Here is a 24648-nt window from a genome sequence, read left to right on the forward strand (position 1 = left end):
TCTAATATAACAAAAGTCCAAAAACGCCCGAAACGACAGATACTACGTTGAAGCACACGGAACAATAGAGCTTCAACATCACCGCACGCGATATATAGTTGTAGCTATAAATGAATGAGCAACAGGAAAGAAACAAAAAAAAACTGAGATAGTCCACACAACAAGCGCTGTCTGTCCGTTTCTATTGTCATGTCCAATGTTCATAACCGCTGTCCACTGCTATGTTGCACTGCGCCATCTGAATTATATGGATCATAATCTGCCCCCTCTCTCCCATACGTATCCCGATACGGTGAATGCAGACTAGTGTTACTCGCATTCCATGAGGTGCTTGAATTATCCTGTTGCAACGGGACAAATGCACTCGAGTCAGAATGACGCACTCGATCATCGGTGGCTCTTCCGCGGGACGCGCCGCTACCAAACCCGTCACCTGTGGCTTTCATGGCATACGCAGCCGCAGGATGCTGGCGGCTGGCGGCGCGCCGACGTCGAGCCACAAAAATACCAAAGAGCGCACCGAGAATACCAATAACAGCAATCGCTCCGATCACAGCGCCAACGATGGCTCCGGTGTGACTGCTCCCCGATGCACTGTTTGACGAAGTGCTGCTACCCGAGCCCGAGCCCGAGCCTGAGGCAGAGGGATTTTGAGCGGAAGCAGGGAGAACAGTGGCAGCTTGCGTGGGTTGCGTCCCGATTTGACCGTTGCCGACAATAACCATCGTTCCATTACTGGGAATACCGTCGATCACGACGAACATGAGAGCAGGTCCGGGGGTGAAGATATTGGGGTTTGGCGGAACTTGAGCCACGTGAAGCGTGATTGAATCGTTACTGTTGACGGTGTACGTGTTGTTGAGCTGCAAGTACCTTTGACCCATGTTCATGGCGTGCGTAGTGAAACCGCCACGCAATAGAACAACAGTCGTATTTGCAGCGGCAGCGTTGCCAGAGCCGCTGTACGCGCTCGAAGGAACAGTGAGGTCGAAGGAGCTACCACCGTAAGAGAGAGTTTGCGGTGCGCCAGAGAAAGTTGGGCGTTTACTGGCGCTATAGTATGGTGGATAGAAAATTTCCGCGGTGTAGGTTGTGGGGAAAATGGTGGTGAGGTTGACATCGATGTTAGGGTTGGATCCGGCGATCATGACGGTAGCGTCAGGCATGAGTAAGGCACTGGAGTGGTACAGACGTGCAATGTTCGTGCTACTCAGACCGGCGTTCGACCAGCGGCTGCCTGCGGGCAAATTCGGGTTGTAGATGGCAGGAGTTCCGACAGGGCCAGAGGCCAACGACTCGCCGTAGGGCATGAGGTTATAACTAGGGGTCTGACCAGTAGCCTGAGCGTAGCCAGCAGTACCATTTAAACCACCATTGATAACCAAAAGGGTACCATCTGGAAGGATGATGAACTGACCCATGGTACGGCCCTCGAGCATGTCATCGTCTGAGACATAAACAGGAGAAGAGCCATCTGTGGGTTCTGGAGTGAGGCGCTGACAGTCCTTGGAAGCAGGGTAGGTCCAGGTGTTATAGTTGGGGAATGAATAGTTACCCCAATACTCGTCGGGCATGTCAGAGCCGCCACAAAAGATGACAGTAGGGGTATAGTTATTGGCGGGAGTGAGGGGTAGCATGGCAACGGCGCCAGAAGCCGGGTAAACACGAGCGACACCGCCTGGCATGTTGGGAAGGGGTGTTTCAACGTTGGTATCAGGATTCCAGAGGACTGATCGGAATCGTAAGAAAGAGAAAGATGGACAAGAGCATAAAAATAAGACATACCAGTGGAGATATTGGCCTGGATGAGCATGTTACCAGAAGGCAGGAGGTAAGTATGCGCGTAGGAATTAAGACCGGAAGTAGTGATCATGAAGTTCATGACAGTTGCAGGTCCCTTTGAAGGGAAGAACTCATACGTTGGTTCAGCTGCACCGCCTTCGTATTCTGGGTCCGTGTTGGGGTAATTCCGGTTGATGTAACCACCACTGACGAAACCGCCGATCAATGCAATACTACCATCACCAAGAGCCTCAGCGGCAGAGTACCACCGTAATTTCTGCATAGACAGAGCTGTGGCGTTATCGAACCATTGGCATTGAGAACTCGACATGTCATCGGCACTTGTGCAAGGATTGAGGATACGAATAGACTTTCTTCCGTCATAATCTCCATAGGTCGAATCATATGCACCTGCATTAACATTACCAGTGGAACCAAGAGGGCCAATTGCACTGTTGCCGCCAAATGTCGCGTACGAGCCATTTGGTAGGTGCATACCAGAAGCGCAGAAGGTATTGGTCAAAACTTCCATCACCTGGGCTGAGTGAGTATTGACATCCCTGGGCGCAAAGTTAAGCGGGCTATTAATATGCAGCGAATGCGGGAGCACGTACCATGCAGCGCCCCAAGCAGGGTGGCCATCTATTTGAGCAGCATTGCCCTCCGTTTTGTCGAGAATGTAGACCTTTTCCTCGTTGCCAAGGAACATCTTCGGAGCGAGCACTCAGCACAGAAGAAAAACAAGGCAAACAATTGCGTACCATCATAGCGCTAACTTGTGTGTTGCCGACCTGAGCGAAGGAACCTGCCTGCTGGGCAGCTGCCAGCTTGGAAGACGCTGCAAGCCCGAGGGCCAGCCAAGCAGCGGGTGTGAACATGATTGGGTGGTCGTACTACAAGATTAAATGATTTGAAAGACAGAATATGGAAGATACGACCGAAAGGAGGACTGTCCAGCAAGCGAAAAAGAGTGTGAGGTGAGGTGAAGTGACCCTTAGAAGGGGCTCAAAATTTGGCTTAAGTTACAAATAACGTTGCTCTTTTTTTTCGTGGCCTCCTGCTTCGGCCCTCGGACACCGGCCATCACTTCAATTTCCGCTCCTACTTGTGTTCTTTTTGAAGTTCTCGATCATTGTCAATCCGTTTATAAATCCTTCGAGGTCGAGCCCATGGCTAGTACAAAACCCATCCCTAGCCATTCGAGCGATGTCTAATAGCCTGCAATGTCTCCCGGGGTCCTTCAGTATCACTTGTCTAAGACAACGTCTAGGCCAAAGTCTAGTTCAAAGGATATCACATCGGCAGCCAGCGGCACGCCCACCGGAGTTTAAACCTCGCTAGCCAAGTTTATATCGGTCGACTCAGGCCGCGGCCCACCATTATTAGAATACTGGATGTCTCCGCCCCAACTCTGCTCACTGTCCGCTCATCAGCCTTGCCTGCCCAGCACCTTTGTCCCTCGTTGCTCATCGATGCATCTTCTTTCGTGTCCGCCAGCCCTCTGTCCTTTGCAGCCCGCCTAGTCGCGATGTCCTTGTTGCAATAATTGATTTGAAACAAGCGTGTCTGTCATGACAGGTTGCGGAGATTCCCAGTGCTTCCAAAGCAGTCAAGTCTTTTTTAGTGACTTTGTGTACACTGGGATGTTATTGATTTGGGCATGGATTACTCAAAATTTTCACTACATTTCAACAAACCAATATTCAACTTTTGTTTTGCTTGCTTATTACCAATAGATAAAGTATACCTGTGTCACCATTAATAAATACTATCGTTGGGCCAGAGTTGCAAAATCTGAGAACCTCATTTTCATGTAATTACATGGAACTATAGCTACATATGTCATAAGAAAGCTCTAGTTGATAGAAGAAAAAAAGGTATTTAAAAGATGCTGCCAGAGGGATGCTGATGCAAGATGTTAGAAACAATAAAATTTGGGTTGACATAGATGTCACATTGTGTCACAGCATTGATTTTGTAAATCTGAACCTGGCAAACATGTGACTTTGCGTGACTTTTCTGTGACTGCACGAAATGTGGTGTGCACGAGCAAGTGGTAACCAATAGTAGTGAACTGGTCAATTAAAAATCGCTAGTCACACCTCCACCAGTGGCCGCTGGGCCCATCGGGAGACGCTTAGAGCCAGTTGCCTTGCAAAATGCTATGGTAGCACAAGTAACAATCTATCACGATGGAGGGTGCCGCTACACACCATGACTCGACGTTGTTGGGCGACCTAATACTTCAGACCCCATCACTGCCAACGTAGACACCAGCCTTTACGGTTTGTCTTCCGAAGAAGCTATGTTCTTTAAAGCGCAAATTGGTATCGATGATGACGAAGACTTGAAGAGGCATATCCTGAAGGTGTACTAGGCGAAAGCATACCATGTGAGTCACTTGCAGACTCGACCTCACCATCAGTTCAATAACTCACTGCCGCTAAACAGTTGCACCGTATCCTTGTATCCACGGATTCATCTTTCTTCGGTACCTGACCTGCAGTCTATGTATCCGAGTCAATCCATCATCATAATGAGGGAACTGTGTTCAGCCTCAACATTTCGACTTACCCTGTGTATGAACACATCCTAAAGCTTGGCGGTGAGCCCTCCGATGCCGTGTTCCTCGACCTTGGCTATTGTTGTACGTCAAATTATGATTTACTTTATTGGATACTAAAGCTCGACTCCATTTCCGTCGGTGTTGATGCCAGAAAGGCTGCGGCGGATGGTTTTCCTGCGGAAAATGTCATTGTTTCGAATATCATCAACAATGATTCCATTTGTCTTTGAAACATTCTTGCTAATGACTCAGGTGCATGCATATACAGAATTCCTCGAGCTTGGCCACGAACTTTTCAGAGCGACATCAAATTCGTATCCGGGGTGTTTCTTTCCTGGAGATGTTTTCGATCCAGAATTTCTTTCCATAGCGGCGCAGCGGCCAGCCGAGCAACATCTCTTCATCCCCAACTATCGATTTGTCCTCACTGAAATCCCTCAATCCCCTTCATGGCCACATTGGCGCAATCAATGCTACCAGGCCTTTCCATCTCTTCACTGAGGACAAACAATTGCATCTCGCCGGGGCTCTTGCGGGCCTGTTATCTGCGCAACCAGGTTCCGTTATCTGCGGTTATCAGGGCTCTCCAGCCGTTTACTCATCGAACCCGTCTATCTCGAAACATGTCACTCCACTCCGACAGGCGTCCAAGTCTCGGCAAGGAGGTATGTTGGCGTTGTTGTACCTTCGTCACCTCATCGTACTCGTCGGGGCATGTTATCTTGCAGTTCATAGCAGTCACGTGTACTGATTCGTACCTAGGCTCTATGCTAGTCTACATAGTCTTGTCCGACTGAGTGTAACTCGTCTGACTTGACAAGTTTCCATACATATGAATTTTCTCCAAGAACCATCACGGTCGTCTAAATCGATCGAGCGCCGATGGTTTGCGCGCCTCCATCGAACCATTCTCGATAGCCTTTGCCACGCGCTTTTCCTCCCGCTGCTTCTCTAATTTTGCACGAATAGCGACCTATATTTGTAGAGCGCACGAACATGAGCACAAAATTAATGAATGGAGCGATTGACTGAGGCTTACCGCAGTGGGATCGATGACATTTTTGCGTTGCTTCCGGAGGTATCTGAGTTTTGAATATGATAAATGATAGGCTGCAGTGTCTTATACGGAGTACATACCTTTTGACACTCTTTCCCTTGCCGCGCATTTTCCGTTTCTCCTTCTCCATTCGTGACTGTGGTTTGGCATTCTTGTCGGCGTCACCGTCAGCAATGTCCTCGTCGTCATCATCAACGAGCTCCGTTTCATCTGCTTTGCCCTGGACACGGAGTCGCTCAAGCCGAGGAAGCCGAGCGAAGGGAATATCATGCGTATCATTGACAGCAGTCGTTAACTTTGTTGGCGGCGCAAGAGCTCCGACGAAATCTGGGTCGAGTGTGATCATGTCCGGTTGAATCTAGATTAATGGATAGTCCATATCAGTGTCACAGGAATGATCTAGACGTTAAGTATACCTTGTCCAATAGACCCTTGACTTCCCTTTCCCTTCTTGCCTTCTTGTTCTCGAATGGATCGGCTTCCATACTATCGAAGTTTGGTTCGCCAACTCCAGGTACAAGAATACTCGACAGACCAGCATTGTGTCCGATCGTAAGGATATCTTGAAAAGGGCAAAACCTCACCGAAGTAAGCGGTCGGTGTGGTATTGGGTGTGTGAGGTAAAGAGGTGGCGGTGCTTTAGGTGCATGCGGGGTCTGTATTGACGGTTTTGTGTATACCTGGCGCGCAATGGATCAGAACCAGCACAGGCAAGAGTGCAGTAACTCACATTGACACTTCCACCTACAGCGACACTTAACGCACCCCTTGCACTCCATTCCAGCTCGGCGCCGCCACCTCTTGTCGTCCATTCCCGCACAGTGCCCTTCCAATTTCGGCAGTCCCAGACCTTTACGACGCCATCCTGACCTGATGTTGCCATATAGCGCCCACCAGAACTTGGATCAACGCTCAGCCCCACAACTGGACCGTAATGTGCTAGGATTTGTACAGCAGGATGGGGAATATTTGGCGTCCAGAGGGTGACAACGCCATTGGAGTGACCGAGATGTAGCACCGCATTGTGTTTATTTTGTGCGAGTGTATGACATGCTCCGAGCTTGGTTCGATGCTCAGCAACGATGTGACCTGTGGAAGTGTCTTGATATTTTAGAAATCCGTTGTTCCCCTAATATCGATTGAGTTGGCACAAGTTGACAGTGAGTTGGAACAACTGACCACACTAGCAAGCAACCAGTGATATGGAAGAAATTCCAGTCGTGTGGGTTCAATGTGAGCTTTCAATCGGTGTAGTTCAACACCATCACGGTCGTATATGAATACATATTTTTTTTGTGCGACCGCGAAGAATGACTGGTCCTGCAAAAATCTTTATTGAACGATTGAGAGTTGTTACGTGCAAGTAACAAGGGACGTACGTGATATCGCGACATGTTTCCTGCAGCTGAAGCTCAGCATGCATGGTTCCCGTTTGCCAGTCAAAGGTCGCGACATGTCCCATGTTGCCGACAATGGCAAGATGTCTGCCATTCCTCGAGTATCTTGAGCGATATGGACCACCATCCAACTTGAGCTCCCGTCGTCCCTTGGCAGCCTCCTGACTAGCACTTTGCACGATATCATCCTGGCCTATTCTCCAAGTTCGTTCCAGCTCAGTCTCCACCTGCATCTTCCCTGCTTCGTTCGTCAGCAACAGTTCAGCATCTTCGACAAGTGCTTTTGAACGCGCAGCATGTGCTGCCTGCCGGTTTAGTTTTGTTCTTAGCTTGAGGTCCTTGACGTGCTTATGCTTTGGCACATTGTCTGGTGGTGGAGAGGTAGGGCGAAGGGATTTTGGTAGGGTAGTATTTTGTGCCTTGACAAACAAGGAATCTACAGAAGACGCCATTCGTACGCCCTCGCCCGGTGACCGATTGATCACTAGTACTGCTAGAAAGTGATTGGATAAAACTGCAGAAACTCAGCTGACTAAGCTGAACGACCAAACCGAGTTCTTCAAATCCAAGTTCATCGAAACCTTTGCAAACCCTTACGCATCGCCGCTCCAAAGCGAAACCCTGCACTGCTGAAGCATATTTAATGTAGGGCATTATGACGATTTTATTGTCGGTTTAATGTTGAATCTACAGGCCGCCCAAGGGTACAACCAGGAAGAAGGCTGCGAACGATGGTTCCACCACTCATACGCCTGTTCGTGCCATTTTATCGCTCGATTCGGTCGCTCAATACAGAGTATTAGACTCTTTCCGAGCAGCTGTCATACCTGCACAGCCCTCGTCCATTCAAGAATCCCAACTACACCAAAAATACGAATCGTCGAACCAAGAACCTGAAAACCGTTCTAGGTCAGGAAAGAGAGAAAGAGCGCGTCGAAAGGGAGAGGCGGAGACAAGAGAGAGATAGTCAGGCGATGGATATTGACGAAGTTAAGAAAGAGCTTGTTGAGGTGAACGAGGAAATCTCAACTTGTGAGTTGATCACGGGTTTTCCAGTCGGCGAAACTGATTCTTTTAGATCTATCGATAGAAGCACCACCATCTGTTCTGCCACAGAGACACTACTGCGATATCACAGGGCTGGAGGTTAGTGTTCATCTATCCTGCGAGGAAGGATATCCTGTCGATATCGAATCACTAGGCACCGTATACCGATCCTCGGACTGGACTGAGGTATCATGACAAGAGCGTTTATGAACTTATTAAGAACCTTGTAAGAAGTTACTTTCTCCCGTTCAAACTTGATTCAAATCGTTTCGCAGAGCCCGAGCGCGGCGAAGGACTATTTGGCTGCAAGGGGCGTAAATCCCGTCGTCCGATAGATAGCCCATCGTTTTTGATTGATATCCCTTCAAATGGATTCATCATCATTCCCACTGTGGCACCGACTGCTATGCAATAGTGGCTCTAGAAAATCGCATGCCCAGGTTCATATGGCTATCTTGGACGCACAATTGTTTGCTTGGCTTGCATTGCGGCTGCATGGGATATATTAGAGAGTGGATGTGTGACAATGTAGACTTTTCTCTGAATGAATGACATGTCATTCCTCGGTAAATAAATTCTAATCATGGAGAGATTGTTTATGATTGTTCCGTAGTTGAACGCGCCTCATGAGGACCATCAATAGGTTGATTACCACACACAGGAGATTTAAGCAAGGCTGGATGGCCGAGTGGTCTAAGGCGCTAGAATCAGGATCTAGTCCGAAAGGGCGCGTGTTCGAATCACGCTCCAGTCAAGAAACTTTCTTTTTCCTTTTTTTTGGCTCCAGGAAGAGACATGTACTTACTGCCTGACTTGCAGGTACTGAGTAACACTAAATATGATACGGAGCACTCAGCCGTGGCTGGGGATAGTATGAGCATGAGGATGACATTTTTAAAGTTACATATGAAATGGCCGCGGAGTTTGGCAAGCGTATGTAAGCTACTACCCTGTTCGGCATTTGTTGTCACGGTAGACAGTTTGTGTGAATTGGCTCCCCATGTCATTGCATGATACACGCACTGCATTGATCATGACAGTCTTAGTGATAAGATTCAGAAGTGCGATTTATTAACAACTGCTAGTATAAATGAGGTAAGGCCCTGAGTTCTTTTCTGAACCCATTTGCTCGCATGTCGACCAGTGAAGTTCTCCCCCAAGGCGCAGGCTATGGCGTCGGTGAGTTGGTTTCTGATTCGCATGTTTCAAACACTGATATCCAATAATGTTACCAGTCATCGGTAAAACACACTTCAATCCATTTGTTGTCATTTGCTAAAGATATCCAGGGATTGGACTGTTCTTCAGTGCTTTCATGGTGGGTTTGACTGCTCTACAGGCACGCTACACGGGTGTCTCTCCCAAAGATTCCGAGGAATTTTCGTCTGCTTCGCGTTCAGTGAAGCCTGGGCTCATTGCCTCTGGGATTGTCTCTGCTTGGACCTGGGCAGCAACGCTAGTATGTTTATGTTCAACATACATATTCACGTGTGGCTTAGCGCGCAATATTACTTAGCTCCAGTCTAGCGCTGTCGCTTATAGATATGGCATTTCGGGACCATGGTGGTATGCCGCAGGTGCGACAGTGCAGGTCCTCTTGTTCGCCCAGCTTGCCGCAAAGCTAAAGCTTAATGCACCCTACGCACACACCTGGCTTGAGATTGTTGCAGCGCGGTGGGGAACTACAGCGCATCTTATTTTTATGGTTTTCGGTCTTGCGACAAACTTGATTGTGTCTTCAATGCTTGTCTTGGGTGGTTCGGCTACTGTGACGAGTCTGACTGGGATGAGCACCATTGCTGCGTGTTTCCTCATCCCGCTGGGTGTTGCCATTTATGTCGTCGTTGGTGGAATGCGTTCCACACTGCTTTGCGATTAGTAGGTCGACATTCTACATGCCATGTTCCCTAACTCATCATTTTATTTTCAGTACACATACCACAGTCCTCTTCGCCATCATCTTGACGTTTGTGTTCACCGTATATGCAACCTCGGACTACATTGGCTCTATCAGTCGCATGCACTATTTATTGAGTGAGGTATCCCAGATCTCACCCGTGGTCGGTAATGCTGGTGGCTCGTACCTCACTCTCCGCTCCCAAAATGGCCTTATCTTCGGCGTTATCAACCTCATTGGGAACTTCGCAACTGTCTTCCAGGATCAGGCGTATTGGCAGCGCGCTATTGCCAGCAGACCTTCTACAACTGTCAAGGCGTACCTTATTGGTGGCTTGGCATGGTGAGTTGACGTGTCTTTACCAGCATGTGCCGGCATTTCTGATTCAAGCGTAGGTTTGCTATTCCGTTTGCGTTCTCAACGACACTTGGCCTTGCTGCAGTGGCTTTTTCTGCGGTGCCTGCTGCCAACTCTTTGTCCCAAGACCCATTATCAAGCAGCCTTATTCCCATGCTTGCGCCACTCTCGCAAGATGCTATCTCAGAGGGTCTTCCAGCTTCGCTAGCTGCTGCGACGTTGCTTGGGAAATCGGGCGCAGCTGCACTTCTCGTCGTCCTGTTCCTGGCCGTGACCAGTGCCACGAGTGCGGAGCTCATCGCGGTCTCTTCTATTTTAACTTACGATGTCTATGTGGTATGTTCCTATCAAGCATTCGGCGCCAAAATTGCTTACCAATGATTATATAGAGATATATCAATCCGAAGGCCACGGAACAACAAATTCTACGCATGAGTCATGCAGGGGTAAGCGTCTTTTTTTGGCAGGCCTAATCTCCTCATTGACTGTTATGGATAGGTTGTTATCTTTGCACTTGTGATGGGTATCGCCGGTGTTATTTTCTACTACATCGGAGTATCCATGGGTTGGCTTTATGTCGGTGCCTATATCCGTGCTATACATTGTGCCTGACATAGTTTGCAGACATTTATGGGAGTCATCCTCGGCTCTGCTGTCTGCCCGATTGCACTTTGCATTACCTGGAAAAAAGCTAATAAAGTGGGTTGTATTAGCGGTGCGCTCGTTGGTTTTGCCGCAGGTATTATTGCCTGGCTGGTCACCACCTCTACGCTTAACCAAAAAGTGATCAATGTCACCGTACGTCTCTTAAGTTTCTATCGTTTCACCTCTTTGACCCTATCGCGTGATCAGACGAGCGGAGGTTAGATGACCGCCAATTTCAATATTGTTGAAGCTGAATTGACCCAATGATTAATAGGCAACTACGAAATGCTTTCAGGAAACCTTGCATCGATCGGTGTTGGTGCTATTATGTCAACTGCCATTTCACTTATCGTGCGTAAACTGTTTCATCCCTTGAGATCATGAGCTAATTGATCCTGAAGTGGCCAGATGACTACGATTTTGCTTCGACTCGTGCAATCAATGGCCGTAGTGCCGCTATTAGTAGTAATGTCAACGACGAACTAGAGGAGTCAGAGGATGAGAAGAAAGTTCCAGATGTGACAGTGTCATCCGTGTCAAATGAGGCGCAAATCGATCCGGAGCTGGACCCGGTTGGCCTAAATAAGGCATTTAAGTTTGCTGCCAGGGCATCAATAGTACTTGTTCGTGCTTTAATACTTCCTTGCAACTGCTCGTATACTGAAGCTGCTTGATCTACAGACTTTGGTACTGCTGATACTCATCCCTCTCCCCCTCTTTGGTGCCCAGACGGTCTACAGCGTCACCGGCTTTTCGGTATGGGTGATAGTTGGTATTATTTGGACATTCATGTCGGCGTTCGCAGTCGTGTTATACCCCCTGTGGGAAAGCAGAGCTGCCATTCGGCTCATTTCGAGAGGAATGATCAAGGTAAGTGTGGCATTTTTATCCCAGGGCTCATCTAATGGTGCGCAGGATCTTTTTTCTCCTGGGAGTGGTAAATTCGTTGCGCCATCTTCGATAAAGGACCCCAGCGAATAAAATTTCGTGAGAGCTTTTTTGGAATTTTCTTTTATCTGTCCTTGCAGCCGTACATGATATAGGTGGACAATACATAAAGTATATGTAGTGCTATAGGCAAGTCACTCGTTCGTTCTATAATACGGATGAGAATAAGGCTCTACAAGTTTTTGATCCAGACGTTACGTGTGCTAGTTGTCGCGTTCTCTTGATTGTCCATGCCAACTAAGCCAAGAGCATAGATGCTTGTATAACGAGCCAACCGAATATTATAGTCATGAGGTAACAATGAAAAAACCCTATATGATCTACCTCGCTCGTCGTTTATTCAATGCACGAAAGTATTTGAACATAACTCTGGGTAAATTTCCCGTGCACGAGTACATCATCCCAAACTCAGGTCGTCGGCGCCGCGCTGCTCCAAGAGCTGGAGAAGATCTAAAAGCTTCGAGATGCTGGTTGGCCTCGGGCCACCCGTTCTTATGCCTCTCCCACCCCACCGGTGACCTAGTCCATACAAGGATGGATGGAGAAAATAGACATGCCCACGCGTAACATCCGCAGGGAGTATGTTGAAGAGACTCAGCTGCAGGACCGATATCGATACACGTACTAGTATCGATCATTACTTACAGGGTAAGCAAATGATGACAGAAACGAAGCACTGCGAATAGTCTACAGTAGGTAGACGAAGGTGACTCAAAAACATCAGAAAGCGGACGTGCGGCCAACTTGACATGGCTTCCACAAGAAGGTCGTCGTCGAGGTAAATGGGGTAACGAATGTGAATCCAAAGGGTTCTCACAGCTGCGTGGAACAAAGAAACTGCCTGATCACTGTCATAAGACATACCCAATTCCCCATCAGACCACGACCGCTCGTTGGAGTTGATTTTGATGTCCGGCGTCCATTACACTGTGACAGTGCACAAAAAATGATGCTCGGCCTCCGCCCTGGTCCAACCGAGGACATGCCGCGGCATTTCGAACCCCTGTAGTGAGTGGAATTCCGAGTGTCGTATCACTGTGGTAATGTCCATTGTCCACGGCAGTTTCGAAAGTCAAAGAAAGACCCGTGAGCTTGAGGAAAGGCTCGCACTTGAAGCGTGATGATTCAACCGGGAAACCGTCCCACAATAGCGAGTCAGAGAAGGGTAGGGGTGTCGGAGAGGTGCTTCCATACTGCTCAGTCGAGTAATGCACTGCACGACAGATTTACAAGCTGCTTGCACAAACGGACGATGTCAGACACCAGGGATAGCTCATCTGGTGTGTCGTCATAAGACCTACTGATGAATAAGTCCTCCAAGGCAGCACAATGGGCTACAGCAGAATTGATGTCCGAAGACAGGGTTGATATTGACAAACGGCGCAGCGTAGGGAAAGAGAGGAAGTGCACGTGTCTGGTATCTGGGATTGAGTACAATCGCGGCGGCATGTCTCGGCAACTAGTCGCAACTTCAAATCTGCCGCGAACAGATGTGCTCCGTGAGTCCGTATCTTTCGTACTATGTTTGGTGCGTGCCTACAAACACTGATATTATTGGTTCATCGTGCTCAGTGTCGTGTGGGTCATGAGCCACCTTCCCCAAAATGGCCCCTGGTTCTTGCCCTGGACTGTCGACACTGTAACCATTAACAGCAGCGCTTTTGCTGCCTTTACTGAACTGGCATAATCGGCGACCACCTTATTTCAGCAAGCAAGCCTCAACTTTCAAGGAGCCCGCCACCACAGCGAAATTGGTCCTGCCAGGTCATCCAGTCACCTACAGCATTGACACTAAGATTCTGATTTTATCTCCTCGCCCCCAACTGTCTATTCGGTCCGTCGTTCGAGCTGTGATTCGCTGTTCACAATTTTGCAAAGCACAGCGGCCATTTGGTGCTTATAACGACAACATATCCAACAACCGTTCAAAGCTCACATCTTTGCTTCATCATGTCTCATGCGCATATTCTACGACCCCTTCCACAATTTATTTGATACTCTATCACTGTCGAGTTGGAGGGCAATACTAAAAGCCTTGAGTCATCGCCGTTGTTTCTAGTGTGCCACAAGGAAGCACATTATAGCTTTCATGTGTCTGGCATTCGATCTGCGCCAACACATGGATGGACCTACACGGGAGCTTTGAAACTGAGACAGTGACCACAACAGTCGAGCCTCCCGTTCTCGAACAACAAGATATCAACGTCGAAGCCCATGGGAAACGCTTAGCAATATTTGGGGATTTCAAACGTTCGGAGAACCATGACGAGGCGCAGATATACGGTGCAGGCATGCTCGTATGGCCGGTTCTCTACTAGACACGGCGATTGCATCGTCCAGAGCTGAGGATGTCCACGCGAAGATGGAGAATTGCTGATGTGCAACTATCAACAATGAGAATACGGTGCGACTTTCGTAACCTGCCCATGAAATTACTGAGCATGATGCAGGTCCGACAATGACGTTCTTTGCTCATATAATGGATCTCGCTTTCAACTCGCAAGCTTTACCGGCTACGACTGGAATTAGGAGTGAAAAATATCACTGAAATAAGTGGCCATCGACACAAGTCTATACAATCAGGAATTGGGCTTCTTGCGTGTTACAGGCTTCTTTCACGATATGGATGGTGTCTTATATTTAATGGATATCAACCACACAGCATGAGTCAATATATTCCGGAGTGGTGTACTTATTACTGGCTGCAATCATTGGACGGACTTGAGTATGCTCTTGATCAAGGGGAGGGAGGTGCCAGACTACAGGCTGATTCCAGCGAGCGCAATTGATACTAGACCACGTACTATAAAATTATTCTTACAAGATGAAGTAATATATGGGTAGACATGTACGGTACAATAATGCGATGTGGTACCCCAATTACCGGGTTTCATCTTCGCAAGCTTAATTGTTAACATTCTGCTTGATGAGTGCGACGGCTTTCGCAGAGCGAGGCTTGGTAGAACATTTGAAGGGCTTCGGATGGCCAGAATTGTGACTATCTAGACCAGCGCCGGACGTGATAAGATGTGGCATATATGATCGTGCCTGATGAGGAATCGACCTCAACATCGTTCTCGACGCCTTTAAAAATATCGAATACGGCCAGTGGAGGAAGACAAACCTTTTCCCATAGATTTGTCGGTCTAGACGGTGTTTGGAACATTGCATCTTGGGTCTGGTTTGCGTACATCTGAGACTGCATTGGTGGTAGAAAGTCTTGACAACTTCAGGCTCGTCATCGTCCTGTAGCGCGATTTGAGCTGGAGGTAGAGGTGTATGGACCTTGAACAGTTTCGTTTCTGGAAGTGGAGTTGCAAATATAGCAGTAGAAGCCGAACTTGAAGCTTTCGACGGCGTAAACGACCTACCAGAGCCTGCACAGGTTGCCTGATTGATGAATCCGTAAGGTGATACTCGGCCGCGCTCTAGGTTGTGCAGGTGGAGCAAAACAGCTTCAGTAGTCCACCCCCATCGTCCTTAACCTCTCTGTTGAGCCACTTGATTTACCCATGCAAGTCTCTGTCCCATGACGGTGATCATGAAGTCTAAGTGCGGTGATTATGGTTACGAAATCTGGTTTTATCCGCAGCGATCCTGGCTTAGGGATTATTGAGTTCACTAGAGCGTTGAATTTCAACAAAGAGAACAGAAATTAATGGCAAGAGCGATCATGAAAGTCATGAAGAGACTTGCCCTCGCAAAGGAGACAGGGATCTTTGAATGCTCTGGGAGTCCATACATTAGATGAGTTAAATAGTGAGAACCCCGGACAAGCATCGTGTACACCCCGTAGTAGTCATTTCGAAAAGTTGTATCAGCCGGAATCCGAGTACAAGCATCGAGCTCCATTTAGTCCAACATGGTCGATGGAAAGATGCTATCAGTTGTTGTTCAATTGCGCGAAAAATGACACCAATCAGACAAGGCGAACAAAGTTGAGTCGGAGCAAGGATTCCTTCGGCTCTCTTCTGATCTTGGACTTCTTCACAAAGTCCGAATCGCATACTATGTAGGACTGGCAGGGTCATTCGAAAGCGTCGCGCAAGGATAGGGCATGTCCGAATGACCTAGACCACTGAGTACTGTCCGGAGTCGGACTCTAGACTTCACCCAAGTTGGGAAACTGTGCTGAATTCGTCGACTGGGAGCATTGAAGGAATTAATACAAATGGTGGGAAGCTTCCTATAGAAGAAGTCTGTGCACTCGTTCAACCACTTACATAAGCTCTACATACGGTTCGAACCTCACGCACAGGATCTACGATAAGTAAAACAGAGAGTTGGCCATTCAAATTGCAAATTGCTTGCCGATCGCGAAGTTCAAGAATCGTCGACATTGGGAAACTTTGTCGGTTAAGACAGAGTCACAGAACTTCCTGCCTTTGTATAAATTCGATTGGTAGATCTAGAATCGATTTTGGGCTAGGGTTGTGCTGTGCACAGCTAGCAGCCTCATGGCTTCCTGATGGTTAATTCGGTTAAGTACATCAACCACCTTCCTGCCCGCCTTCCTTCGCTCTCCTACATCTCCTCTCACCTATCCTCTAGTTTCTCCTAGCTGAATCTTGAACGCAAAAAGCCCTATTCTCTGATCTTGCCATCTAATCGAGATGCCCTTTCCATTCAAGTTGTTCCAGGGTTTCGAAAACATTATTGCAATTCGTTCGAAGCGCCCTGAAAACCAAGGAAGCGCACAACGCAACTCGACAACCGCCGGCCATGAGGGCGATCCTTCTATCCCTACAGGCCTCTCCAATTCCGTTCCTGCACCAATGCACTCTTCGAATTCTGCGTCAGTGCATCCTGTTTCTGCAGACAGTAAACCAGGTCTCGAAAATAATTTCCTTAGCTCTCTTTCCGCAGTGTACCCTTGGGGTGCATCCCCTGCCCACGAAGCTTTCGACATTGCTCAGGTAGCTTTGCCTTTGGTACAGGCTTTTACGGGTGTAATTCCACTTGTCGGTGCTCCGATGAACGCGGCTATTAGCGGGTTGTTGGGAATTCTTCAAGCTATAAAGGTGAGCGCTTATTGAATGATCAGAATGTTTCTAGGTTTCATGGGCTATCACAGAGATGCGATGAGAATAAGGCGGCCTTAGACGACTTGACATCGCGACTCCATCGACTATGCTGCCATTTGTGCAACGCCCCACCTGCTCTGAATCCTCTTGAACGTTCTCGGAGAGACATTTTAGCTAGGTAAATCCCTTATGAATGTGTACTTGACTTTACCCGACACTGAGCCGTACACAGAAAGTTGGAAGACACCTCTTTCCGCCTGAAAAAGTTGCCAAAACGTCGTCTCGTGTACACGTCTGTCACACAAGCTATCATCGGATGCTCAGCTGACATCAACAATTATCTGATGGAGTCTTTAGTTGCGTTCTACCCCTTAGAGATGCTTGCATTTGCTCACTACTCTGTGGTCAGTGGTCGTCTCAAATGCAAAGTCAACGCGAAACACACGAACTGCTTATAATTGCACGGAGGCGGGATGAGGGTCTTCAGAACATCGAACAGTCCTTCGCAGCACTATCTGTATCGCCTTTACCTGGAAGCGTCGCGTCTGGCTGCGTGACGCTGGTAGACGCAACAGGCCGCCACCAAGCAATATCAGTGAACTTGTGCACCTCATATCAGGTCCGCTCGCTGGCCTAAAAATCGTTCTTGTGGAAGCTTACTCGTCAAATTGCCTTTAGCAACTCAATTCCATGCTCCGAGTCCTTTTTGAACGCGATGCGGTCGAAGCCCAAATTCAAAGGCGATATATAGAAGAAGGAAAGTACGATTTGTGCATCGACGAGGGCAAGCAAGTGACCGCACTTACAAGCCACAATTGGTCGAGCATTGAACCAGGCACGAAGATTGTGATGAGGGTTACCATTCAACAGAAGACGTCATCACTATCTGGAGTCGACTATCGATGTCATTTTTGCGGCGCTGTGAATCGCCTTGGTGCTAGATCTGTGAAATATGAGTCTCGAGGGCGGACTGTTTGCTCGACTGAATGGTGAGCATGTTTGTGTTTCTAGGTCTTGATGGTGCCTAACTATGAGAAAGTCAAGAATGCAAACGATGCTTCCAGATCACCCGTGGTTTTGCGGACCCGAGAAAACTACTCTCTAACAGTGACTCCAGCCACAAGACTGACGCAGAAACGCTTCTTGTTCGCAACTTTCATGTTCAGCAAATTGTATGTCATCCTGGTACTTCGCTAGCAATCTTGAGCTGAGATCACGATGTACCTCCCGCTCTCAGAGAGTGCGTGATCTGGTCTTTCTACCTTCTTAGGCGACGCTGATGGTGCCACGGCCATGTCCCGCTCTCAGTTGGTGCGTGATCTGGTCTTTCTACCTTCTTAGGCGACGCTGACGGTGCCACGGCCATGTCCCGCTCTCAGTTGGTGCGTGATCTGGTCTTTCTACCTTCTTAGGCGACGCTGACGGTGCCACGGCCATGTCCCGCTCTCAGTTGGTGCGTGATCTGGTCTTTCTACCTTCTTAGGCGATGCTGACGGTGCCACGGCCATGTCCCGCTCTCAGTCTGTGCGTGATCTGGTCTTTCTACCTTCTTAGGCCACGCTGACGGTGCCACGGCCATGTCCCGCTCTCAGTTGGTGCGTGATCTGGTCTTTCTACCTTCTTAGGCGACGCTGACGGTGCCACGGCCATGTCCCGCTCTCAGGATGTGCGTGATCTGGTCTTTCTACCTTCTTAGGCGACGCTGATGGTGCCACGGCCATGTCCCGCTCTCAGGAAGTGCGTGATTTCCTCTGCTGGGCTTGTTACCGCTCGTTGACCCTCACACGACCAGGAAGACTTTTTACGATATGTTCGTGAGACCCCGGCCAAGTCCCACGGACTAGGTCATGTCGCGCCCTCACATGGTATGTGATCTTGTCTTTTGTGATACATAATGGATACTAACTCTTTCATTACACTAATAGACAGTGCGTGCCTCTATGTTAAGCAATTTCAGAGCATGTCTTTGTACTGATTGCATGTAGCATACAGCGGTATCGAGGAGATTGAGTAGGACAGTGTTCAAGATGAGGAGGGGGATGGAATGGAAACTGGCTCAGATGAAGAGCCTTGGTAGCTGCAGAGGATGTGGACAGACATGGTTTCCGAAATTGGTCTTGTCCATGGCATGTAGAGAAAATGATCTTCTATGTACGGCCTGTCTAAACTGCTCATGTGTATCTATCTCCTGCATATCTAACTGTGACACAACGGAAATCCAAACGATATTGCCTGCAGTGCTTGATCATTTGCAGCCTGTGTCGTGTCCCGTGCAACGTACCGCCACCAATTAACTGATACACACCCCCTCTTGAGCCGCACGTTACGACAATGAGTCATGCCTCTCCTTATGCTTTGGTATCATGGTTGATGGTGCAATACCTAGCAATCAGTATAGTTGTGTTTGGACAAATTTTCGTCCTGCTCCATCCATGTAGAATGTTTGAACTTATCTAAAAATGATCGATTGTGCCTAGTCTTGCTCATGGTCCAATCAGCTTGAGTTCGAGAGCCTGTCGAAAGGAATCGTTGCTGTCGATAAGTGATGTACGAACATGGAACGTACCAAGCAGCTTGAATCTGTTCGTCTAACGTTGGCCTCGAAGGCTAATTCGTGGATCACTCTGATGGAGCCAAAAAGATGTCACTTCGTTGCTGATCGTGATTAATGACAGACGTGTTATTTTCTGGTATATAGTCGAAGCTCAAGGTCATACGGGAGCGCGCATTTTGATGAAAATGAAAAAAAGGCTGCGACAAAGGTAAAGATGAAGAGGATTAATATCAATGCTTGCGCGATACTTGATATGAAAGGGTAGCGTAGGAGCTCTGGAGTGGGTTCTCGTCATAGAGCGAGTGTTGGATGGGGTACAAGGGACGGTTGACGAGGAAGAGGGACTTGGAAGAGCGTTGGTTAATGGTCATCAACGACATTCCTTGTCTCCGAGAAAGTAGGGAATCATCGGGGTATGCCATACGCTAACTTGATATCGTTGTGATTTTCTAAAACTTCACAGGAAGTTGTGGATGCTGGACCGTGACAAGTACCAGGGATCTTTGACCAAGCGCATGTCAAGAATGAGTATGAGTATCGATGTATGAAAGATACCTCATTATGTCTGCGCACTGGCAGTAGTTGCAGGGTCACCGGCCTAGGCGACTCGCAGGTGCTACAAGGAAGTAACGAATGAGAAAGACATGCCATGAGATATCAAAGTAATATCAGTGGTACAGGATCAGTCAGAAGCGCCGCGCAGTGAGATCTGACCGGTGGCACATAGTAGGCACGTCATGTTTCGCTAACAGATGCAGTGAGTATCGAGCAAACATCTCATTCCCATTCAATTGATACACTCGTTTGTAGGGGTGAGTGAGATTCTAAACATTGAAATTGGCTCAACATAATGATTACAGGTAAAACGAACAAGAGAGGAAGCGATTACGACTGGGATGGATGAAGAGGTATGTGTCGCCTTGTTGTGTACTTGAGTATTCCCCTGCGTGTGTAGATAGTGTTTCGATGACCCGGACAAACATTGAACCAATCGACCATCTGTTGCGCGGAGCGATCCGGTATCGACCACCCTGGTGTCTCCATTGGATTGTGAGGAAGCAGGCATGTCCGACTAGAATCTACCTTGCAAAAGAAATGGAAGGACGCCACCGTGGTGCTTGTTTGGCCTTGTTAAATTCAACCCATTTTGGGCCCTCTTGAGCCTCCCAAATCGAAACGGTGGCCCGTGCACTCGTGTGCTTTTATATAAAAGGGCTGGGTGAACGAGTTGAATCCTTACCACTCTGGCCTTTTGGCTTAGATCAAGTGTAGTATCTGTTCTTAATAGTTTAACCACTATTATGAGGGCACCGCCCTCATTCTTTGGTTATCAAATTTTTGCCGCCCTTGTTTCTTCGAGCTCTGCTTGCAACTCGGAGGACATGATGACCTTGCTACTGCACTACTGGCCTGCGTCGTCGGGGGTTTCCCTTTTGGATTTCGGTTTCTCTTTGTTTGGTAACTACTCCATAGTCTCTTGGCTATGTATGGTGCCCGGCAAACAGAATTCGTACTTCACGCGCACGGAAATGTTATCACCAGACCAGGGGGCATGAATGCTGCTCGGATTGGACGACATTCAAAATGGATATATGTCTCGCGGTATGAATCGCATCTCTGTTTTTTTGGCCACGTCCCAGGTGCTTCCATACCACCCGGATTCGGCATGACTGTGCATTGATAGTTCCCAGTTGAACTAGTATTGTGCGCCCCGTTTGCACCTGCAACTTGATCAAGTCCGCATCCACTGTGATATGCAAGTTCAACGCTGTTTGCGTCGGTCCTTGACTGTTCACACCAGATAAATTACCCTCGAGGCCCGGCGCGCCTATAATGAGGAAGCCTGGCATGGCAGCATTTGTTTGTCATCGATGCTCTTTCCACCCTTCTACCTGATACTACCCAGGCCCCGGAGCCCATGACCTCCCATTGCAGTTACATGGTGCTCAGCCTTATGCGATGAATCATGCCTTTGTGGCGAGATCCTGTCTTCGACCTTTGAGAGATATTTCTGGGCCTCACTGGTAGTCTATAAAGGTGACTTGAATTGGAGATTCTGATATTGAGAATTTGGCCGAAGAAATTTAGTAATCAAGGTACGACGTGCTATGGAATCATCATCACTCATATCCCGCATTTTAGTGGCGACATGCTTATGAGATCACTTCATCTACATTAACAATCAGCGCTCAGCCTGGAGAATTAATAAGGTGATATGTAAGCCAAGCGGTTACCCTGGTCCTTGAAGACCTATATAAACAAGATATCACTTGCTCGTCATAGCAAGAACGCTTGCACTCCACTTTACATCAAGCACCAACAGACTAACCATGACTTCTACCGCCACCACCACCCTCAACTACTTGCTCGCTCCGCTTGACGGTTCTCAGCCTTACACTGACATCAATGCAGATACCGCCAAGGGAAAGCCGGTCAACAACTGGCTCAAGGACCCGCATGAAATGCAAATCGAGGACGTGCGCGGGAAGGAGGAACTTTACAAGCTTGACAGCGCTGGATTTCAGTATGGAAGAGAAGCGGCGAAGCATACCAGCTTCTTGAATGATGATGAGATTGAGCGCGAATACTACCCTGAGAGCATCGACCTCATCAAGAGGGTAACGGGAGCGACCAAGGTTGTCATCTTCGATCACAGTACGTTGATCACCAATTTCAAACGAGGTCTTGATCCCTAATTCACGTCACAGCTGTTCGTCGCCGCCGCCCAGGCGAGCTAGGCAATAGCCCACAGAAACGTCAACCGGTCCCGCAGGCTCATGTAGACCAGACGCCTGCGGCGTCCATTGCTCGTGTCCATAGGCATCTCCCGCCCACAGAAGCTCCTGCCTTTCTTCGCAGACGCTTCCAAATCATAAACCTCTGGCGTCCTATATCGCATGCAGCTGTAGATTGGCCACTTGCATTATGTGACTTCCGAAGCGTCGACTTCGAGAAAGATTTGACGCCTGTCGCTCTCATATACCCTGACCGCGAGGGTGAGACATTTGGAGTCAAATACAACCCCAACCACCAGTGGAAATATCTGAAAGGGATGACACCAGAAGAGTTTGTTCTTATTAAATGGTGAGCGAAGTCACTCGCGAAGATTTTTGTCATACTAAAGAGATCTTAGCTCCGACTCCGTACAAGATGGGAGTGTCGCGAGGCTCGCTGCTCATACAGCCTTCCAAGACCCGAACACCCCAGAGGGAGCGCCGCCTCGGGAATCCATCGAGCTGAGGACCCTTGTATTCTATGATTAGAGCACATTTGTTTCGAATGGCGTTAAGAACTAACAATGGGGTCGTACCGTATTTTGTTGTTCTCTATATTATGCGGAGGTGTACTTTGCCAATTTTAAATTTTGCACGATCCTCGTGGAACATGACTACCATAACAAAGATGCATGTGACCCGGAGAGTTCTGAAGTGGCGTCGAGCCAGCGGTCCGAACCGAGGACCCGATTACGCGTTGATCCGTTGGTGGACGTTGAGAGGAGTTACCAGGTTCGGCCGTCGACTCTCGAGAGTAGTTTAACTTTAAAGGGTAACCTTACACAGTTGGATCAGGATAGGGATTGCATTTGGTTGGATCTAGTGTAAAAAACCGGTTAGCGGGTGGTGAGGCGCTGCAGGCGTTGGTTTCTGAGGTCCAAGTCGAGGTGCCACTTGGTCACCCGCGGCCTGAGCCACGAAGCAACTCGCGTAATTAGGATTTACCTAAGGCCGCGTCGCTGATACGGCCTTGGGTCGCCCTAAGTCTCAGTCAATGGAGCTAACCAGAAGTTCAAATCAAGTAGAATACTTACTGAAGCTGGCCATGCAACAGCCGTGCCAAGTCCGTAGCGGGCACGACCAGCAGAAATCAGGCAGCGGACGCGAGGTCACAGAGCGAAACAGTTTGTTCTTTACTAGCAACATGCAAACAGCATAAGCGAATTTCCAGATTGCAAAGAGTGGAGCGCTACGAAGAGATGGATTCAGAAACGGTTCAAACCAGTGAGAATTTCATGCGGAAGAACTCACAGATCATTGATTATATCCCTGACACGACACGACCACATTAACTGCAGGTAGTGATACAAGGGTCGTGACTGATCACGCTCCTGCAGGTTCTACCGAAAATTGTGATTATACCATTCGACAGCAAAAACAGTTCTGCCAGATCGATCAGAAGCATGCCCATAAGTATATGCATGCAGAATATAAAAGCTGGCCGTTGTCTTACAGCTTTCCCCCATCCTCAGAGATATCATTCGCAAACCCATTTTCCCTCAGAAGATTCCATATCACCTCGCACAGAAAATGCATTTCTCCTTCCTCGCCGTTGTTACTTTGTTGACAGCGTCCATGTCTGTTAGTGCATGTGGCGAAACACCGTGCGCATCAAGTACGGATTGCTGTTCGAACTATCTTTGTATAGAACCACCTGGGGTGAGTATGAGCGGTCGCCGTGCATCCAGGATTCAGTCACATGACCCACCTGCGCGCCTTAGCAAGCAGCGCACTGCATCCACAATTAAAGTTGAGCCGGCAGTCCTAGTGGTGCATCGCGACAGTGAGTCACGCTTCTGCTTTTGCCTTGGTATCATGGTTGATGGTGCAATACCTAGTTCGGAGTCAATCAGTGCAGTTGTTTGTGGATAAATTTTCGTGCTGCTCGACCAATGTAAATGTTTGGATTTATCTGAAAATGATCAACTGTGCCTAGTCTTGCTCGTGGTTCACTAAGCTTGAGTTCGAGAGGCTGTCGATTGAATGAACGATAGTTGCCATTGATGATTAATATTGGAAGGCCGTACGAAGATGGAACGCACTGCCATCAGGGAAAACCTCCTTCACAAAATCAAGGTAATTTCAGAGAATTTTTGAATCAAGCCACAGTAGCAGTTTTCAAGGTTGATTCTCGGTCGATTTGGCAGAATTGATATCGCTGTCAGATGGTAGAAATTTCAGCAAGATTTCATCCGGAAAACTATCCTACACAAAAAGTACTTTCAGATTGCCGTGAAGATTTACAGCATACTCTGGGGTCAGATAAGCTCAGTGACTTGGACAGCAAGAAGAACTGCAGTAGAACTTACTCGTTTAGAGATCGTCGGGAAAGCGGATCGTCTCTATGAAATTTCCACGCGAGCTTGACACTAGTAAGATACCAAGGAGCCAAGTGAAGGATATTATGGCGCTATATCTGCACATTTATTATTTGCGCGTTCCGCGGCTTGCGCGCTGCGCGTTTTCGTCAATCCAGAGTGGGCGTGTTTTAATCAAGAGGTTCCGCATTCCCGCACTGCGCGTTTGCTTGTTCAAGTCTCTACTAACCGAGTCATTCAAGTTGTGCAGAGCTAACTTAGCGGCTCACGCAGTATTATAGT

The 24648-nt window shown here is 48.2% G+C and overlaps 8 protein-coding genes and 1 non-coding gene across 9 annotated transcripts; 7 read left to right on the forward strand and 2 right to left on the reverse strand.

Annotated features, from left to right (window-relative positions):
* Window positions 1–200: 200 nt before the first annotated feature.
* F5891DRAFT_954995 (putative copper radical oxidase) lies at window positions 201–2660 on the reverse strand (the record flags this gene model as incomplete). Its single annotated transcript, XM_041375291.1, has 4 exons — window positions 201–1729; window positions 1786–2342; window positions 2397–2491; window positions 2544–2660. 4 exons carry the CDS (start codon window positions 2658–2660, stop codon window positions 201–203), a joined length of 2298 nt encoding a protein of 765 aa, XP_041224310.1.
* A 2413-nt stretch (window positions 2661–5073) lies between these two features.
* Window positions 5074–7322, reverse strand: F5891DRAFT_446749 (WD40-repeat-containing domain protein). The gene is made up of 7 exons (XM_041371863.1): window positions 6785–7322; window positions 6585–6735; window positions 6136–6534; window positions 5822–6085; window positions 5486–5763; window positions 5388–5430; window positions 5074–5321 (listed from the first exon to the last, which is right to left on the reverse strand). Exons 1-7 carry the CDS (start codon window positions 7252–7254, stop codon window positions 5202–5204), a joined length of 1725 nt encoding a protein of 574 aa, XP_041224311.1. The 5' UTR covers window positions 7255–7322; the 3' UTR covers window positions 5074–5201.
* A 30-nt stretch (window positions 7323–7352) lies between these two features.
* F5891DRAFT_1042131 (YL1 nuclear protein C-terminal domain-containing protein) lies at window positions 7353–8467 on the forward strand. The gene is made up of 6 exons (XM_041362090.1): window positions 7353–7447; window positions 7496–7556; window positions 7606–7834; window positions 7881–7948; window positions 8004–8075; window positions 8125–8467. Coding segments are annotated over exons 1-6 (492 nt in total). The 5' UTR covers window positions 7353–7445; the 3' UTR covers window positions 8185–8467.
* A 56-nt stretch (window positions 8468–8523) lies between these two features.
* On the forward strand, window positions 8524–8603 carry F5891DRAFT_t86. Its single transcript has one exon. It is a non-coding gene; the product is annotated as a tRNA-Leu (tRNA).
* Window positions 8604–8959: 356 nt separating this feature from the next.
* On the forward strand, window positions 8960–12081 carry F5891DRAFT_1042137 (urea transporter). The gene is made up of 15 exons (XM_041362091.1): window positions 8960–9028; window positions 9085–9090; window positions 9139–9308; window positions 9366–9727; window positions 9780–10088; window positions 10142–10439; window positions 10493–10549; window positions 10602–10679; window positions 10728–10901; window positions 10956–10965; window positions 11023–11099; window positions 11150–11371; window positions 11430–11618; window positions 11664–11825; window positions 11876–12081. Exons 1-14 carry the CDS (start codon window positions 8983–8985, stop codon window positions 11727–11729), a joined length of 2064 nt encoding a protein of 687 aa, XP_041224313.1. The 5' UTR covers window positions 8960–8982; the 3' UTR covers window positions 11730–11825; window positions 11876–12081.
* Window positions 12082–15935: 3854 nt separating this feature from the next.
* On the forward strand, window positions 15936–18312 carry F5891DRAFT_1042151 (uncharacterized protein). Its single transcript, XM_041362092.1, is given in 9 exon segments — window positions 15936–16491; window positions 16549–16717; window positions 16771–16898; window positions 16953–17076; window positions 17130–17339; window positions 17399–17709; window positions 17760–17957; window positions 17969–17971; window positions 18171–18312. 7 exon segments carry the CDS (start codon window positions 16310–16312, stop codon window positions 17929–17931), a joined length of 1296 nt encoding a protein of 431 aa, XP_041224314.1. The 5' UTR covers window positions 15936–16309; the 3' UTR covers window positions 17932–17957; window positions 17969–17971; window positions 18171–18312.
* A 2166-nt stretch (window positions 18313–20478) lies between these two features.
* Window positions 20479–20830, forward strand: F5891DRAFT_1147967 (uncharacterized protein; the record flags this gene model as incomplete). The annotated part of the gene is made up of 1 exon (XM_041365055.1): window positions 20479–20830. The coding sequence occupies exon 1, from the start codon at window positions 20576–20578 to the stop codon at window positions 20828–20830; it is 255 nt and encodes an 84-aa protein (XP_041224315.1). The 5' UTR covers window positions 20479–20575.
* A 774-nt stretch (window positions 20831–21604) lies between these two features.
* F5891DRAFT_1129350 (uncharacterized protein) lies at window positions 21605–22537 on the forward strand (the record flags this gene model as incomplete). Its single annotated transcript, XM_041364387.1, has 3 exons — window positions 21605–21929; window positions 21983–22358; window positions 22408–22537. The coding sequence occupies 3 exons, from the start codon at window positions 21605–21607 to the stop codon at window positions 22535–22537; spliced, it is 831 nt and encodes a 276-aa protein (XP_041224316.1).
* A 964-nt stretch (window positions 22538–23501) lies between these two features.
* On the forward strand, window positions 23502–24019 carry F5891DRAFT_1042185 (uncharacterized protein). Its single transcript, XM_041362093.1, has 3 exons — window positions 23502–23707; window positions 23744–23866; window positions 23907–24019. Exons 1-3 carry the CDS (start codon window positions 23579–23581, stop codon window positions 23982–23984), a joined length of 330 nt encoding a protein of 109 aa, XP_041224317.1. The 5' UTR covers window positions 23502–23578; the 3' UTR covers window positions 23985–24019.
* Window positions 24020–24648: the final 629 nt, after the last annotated feature.

Source organism: Suillus fuscotomentosus (assembly GCF_016647785.1).
Source record: "Suillus fuscotomentosus strain FC203 chromosome Unknown F5891scaffold_37, whole genome shotgun sequence".
Classification (NCBI taxonomy): Eukaryota; Fungi; Basidiomycota; class Agaricomycetes; order Boletales; family Suillaceae; genus Suillus; species Suillus fuscotomentosus.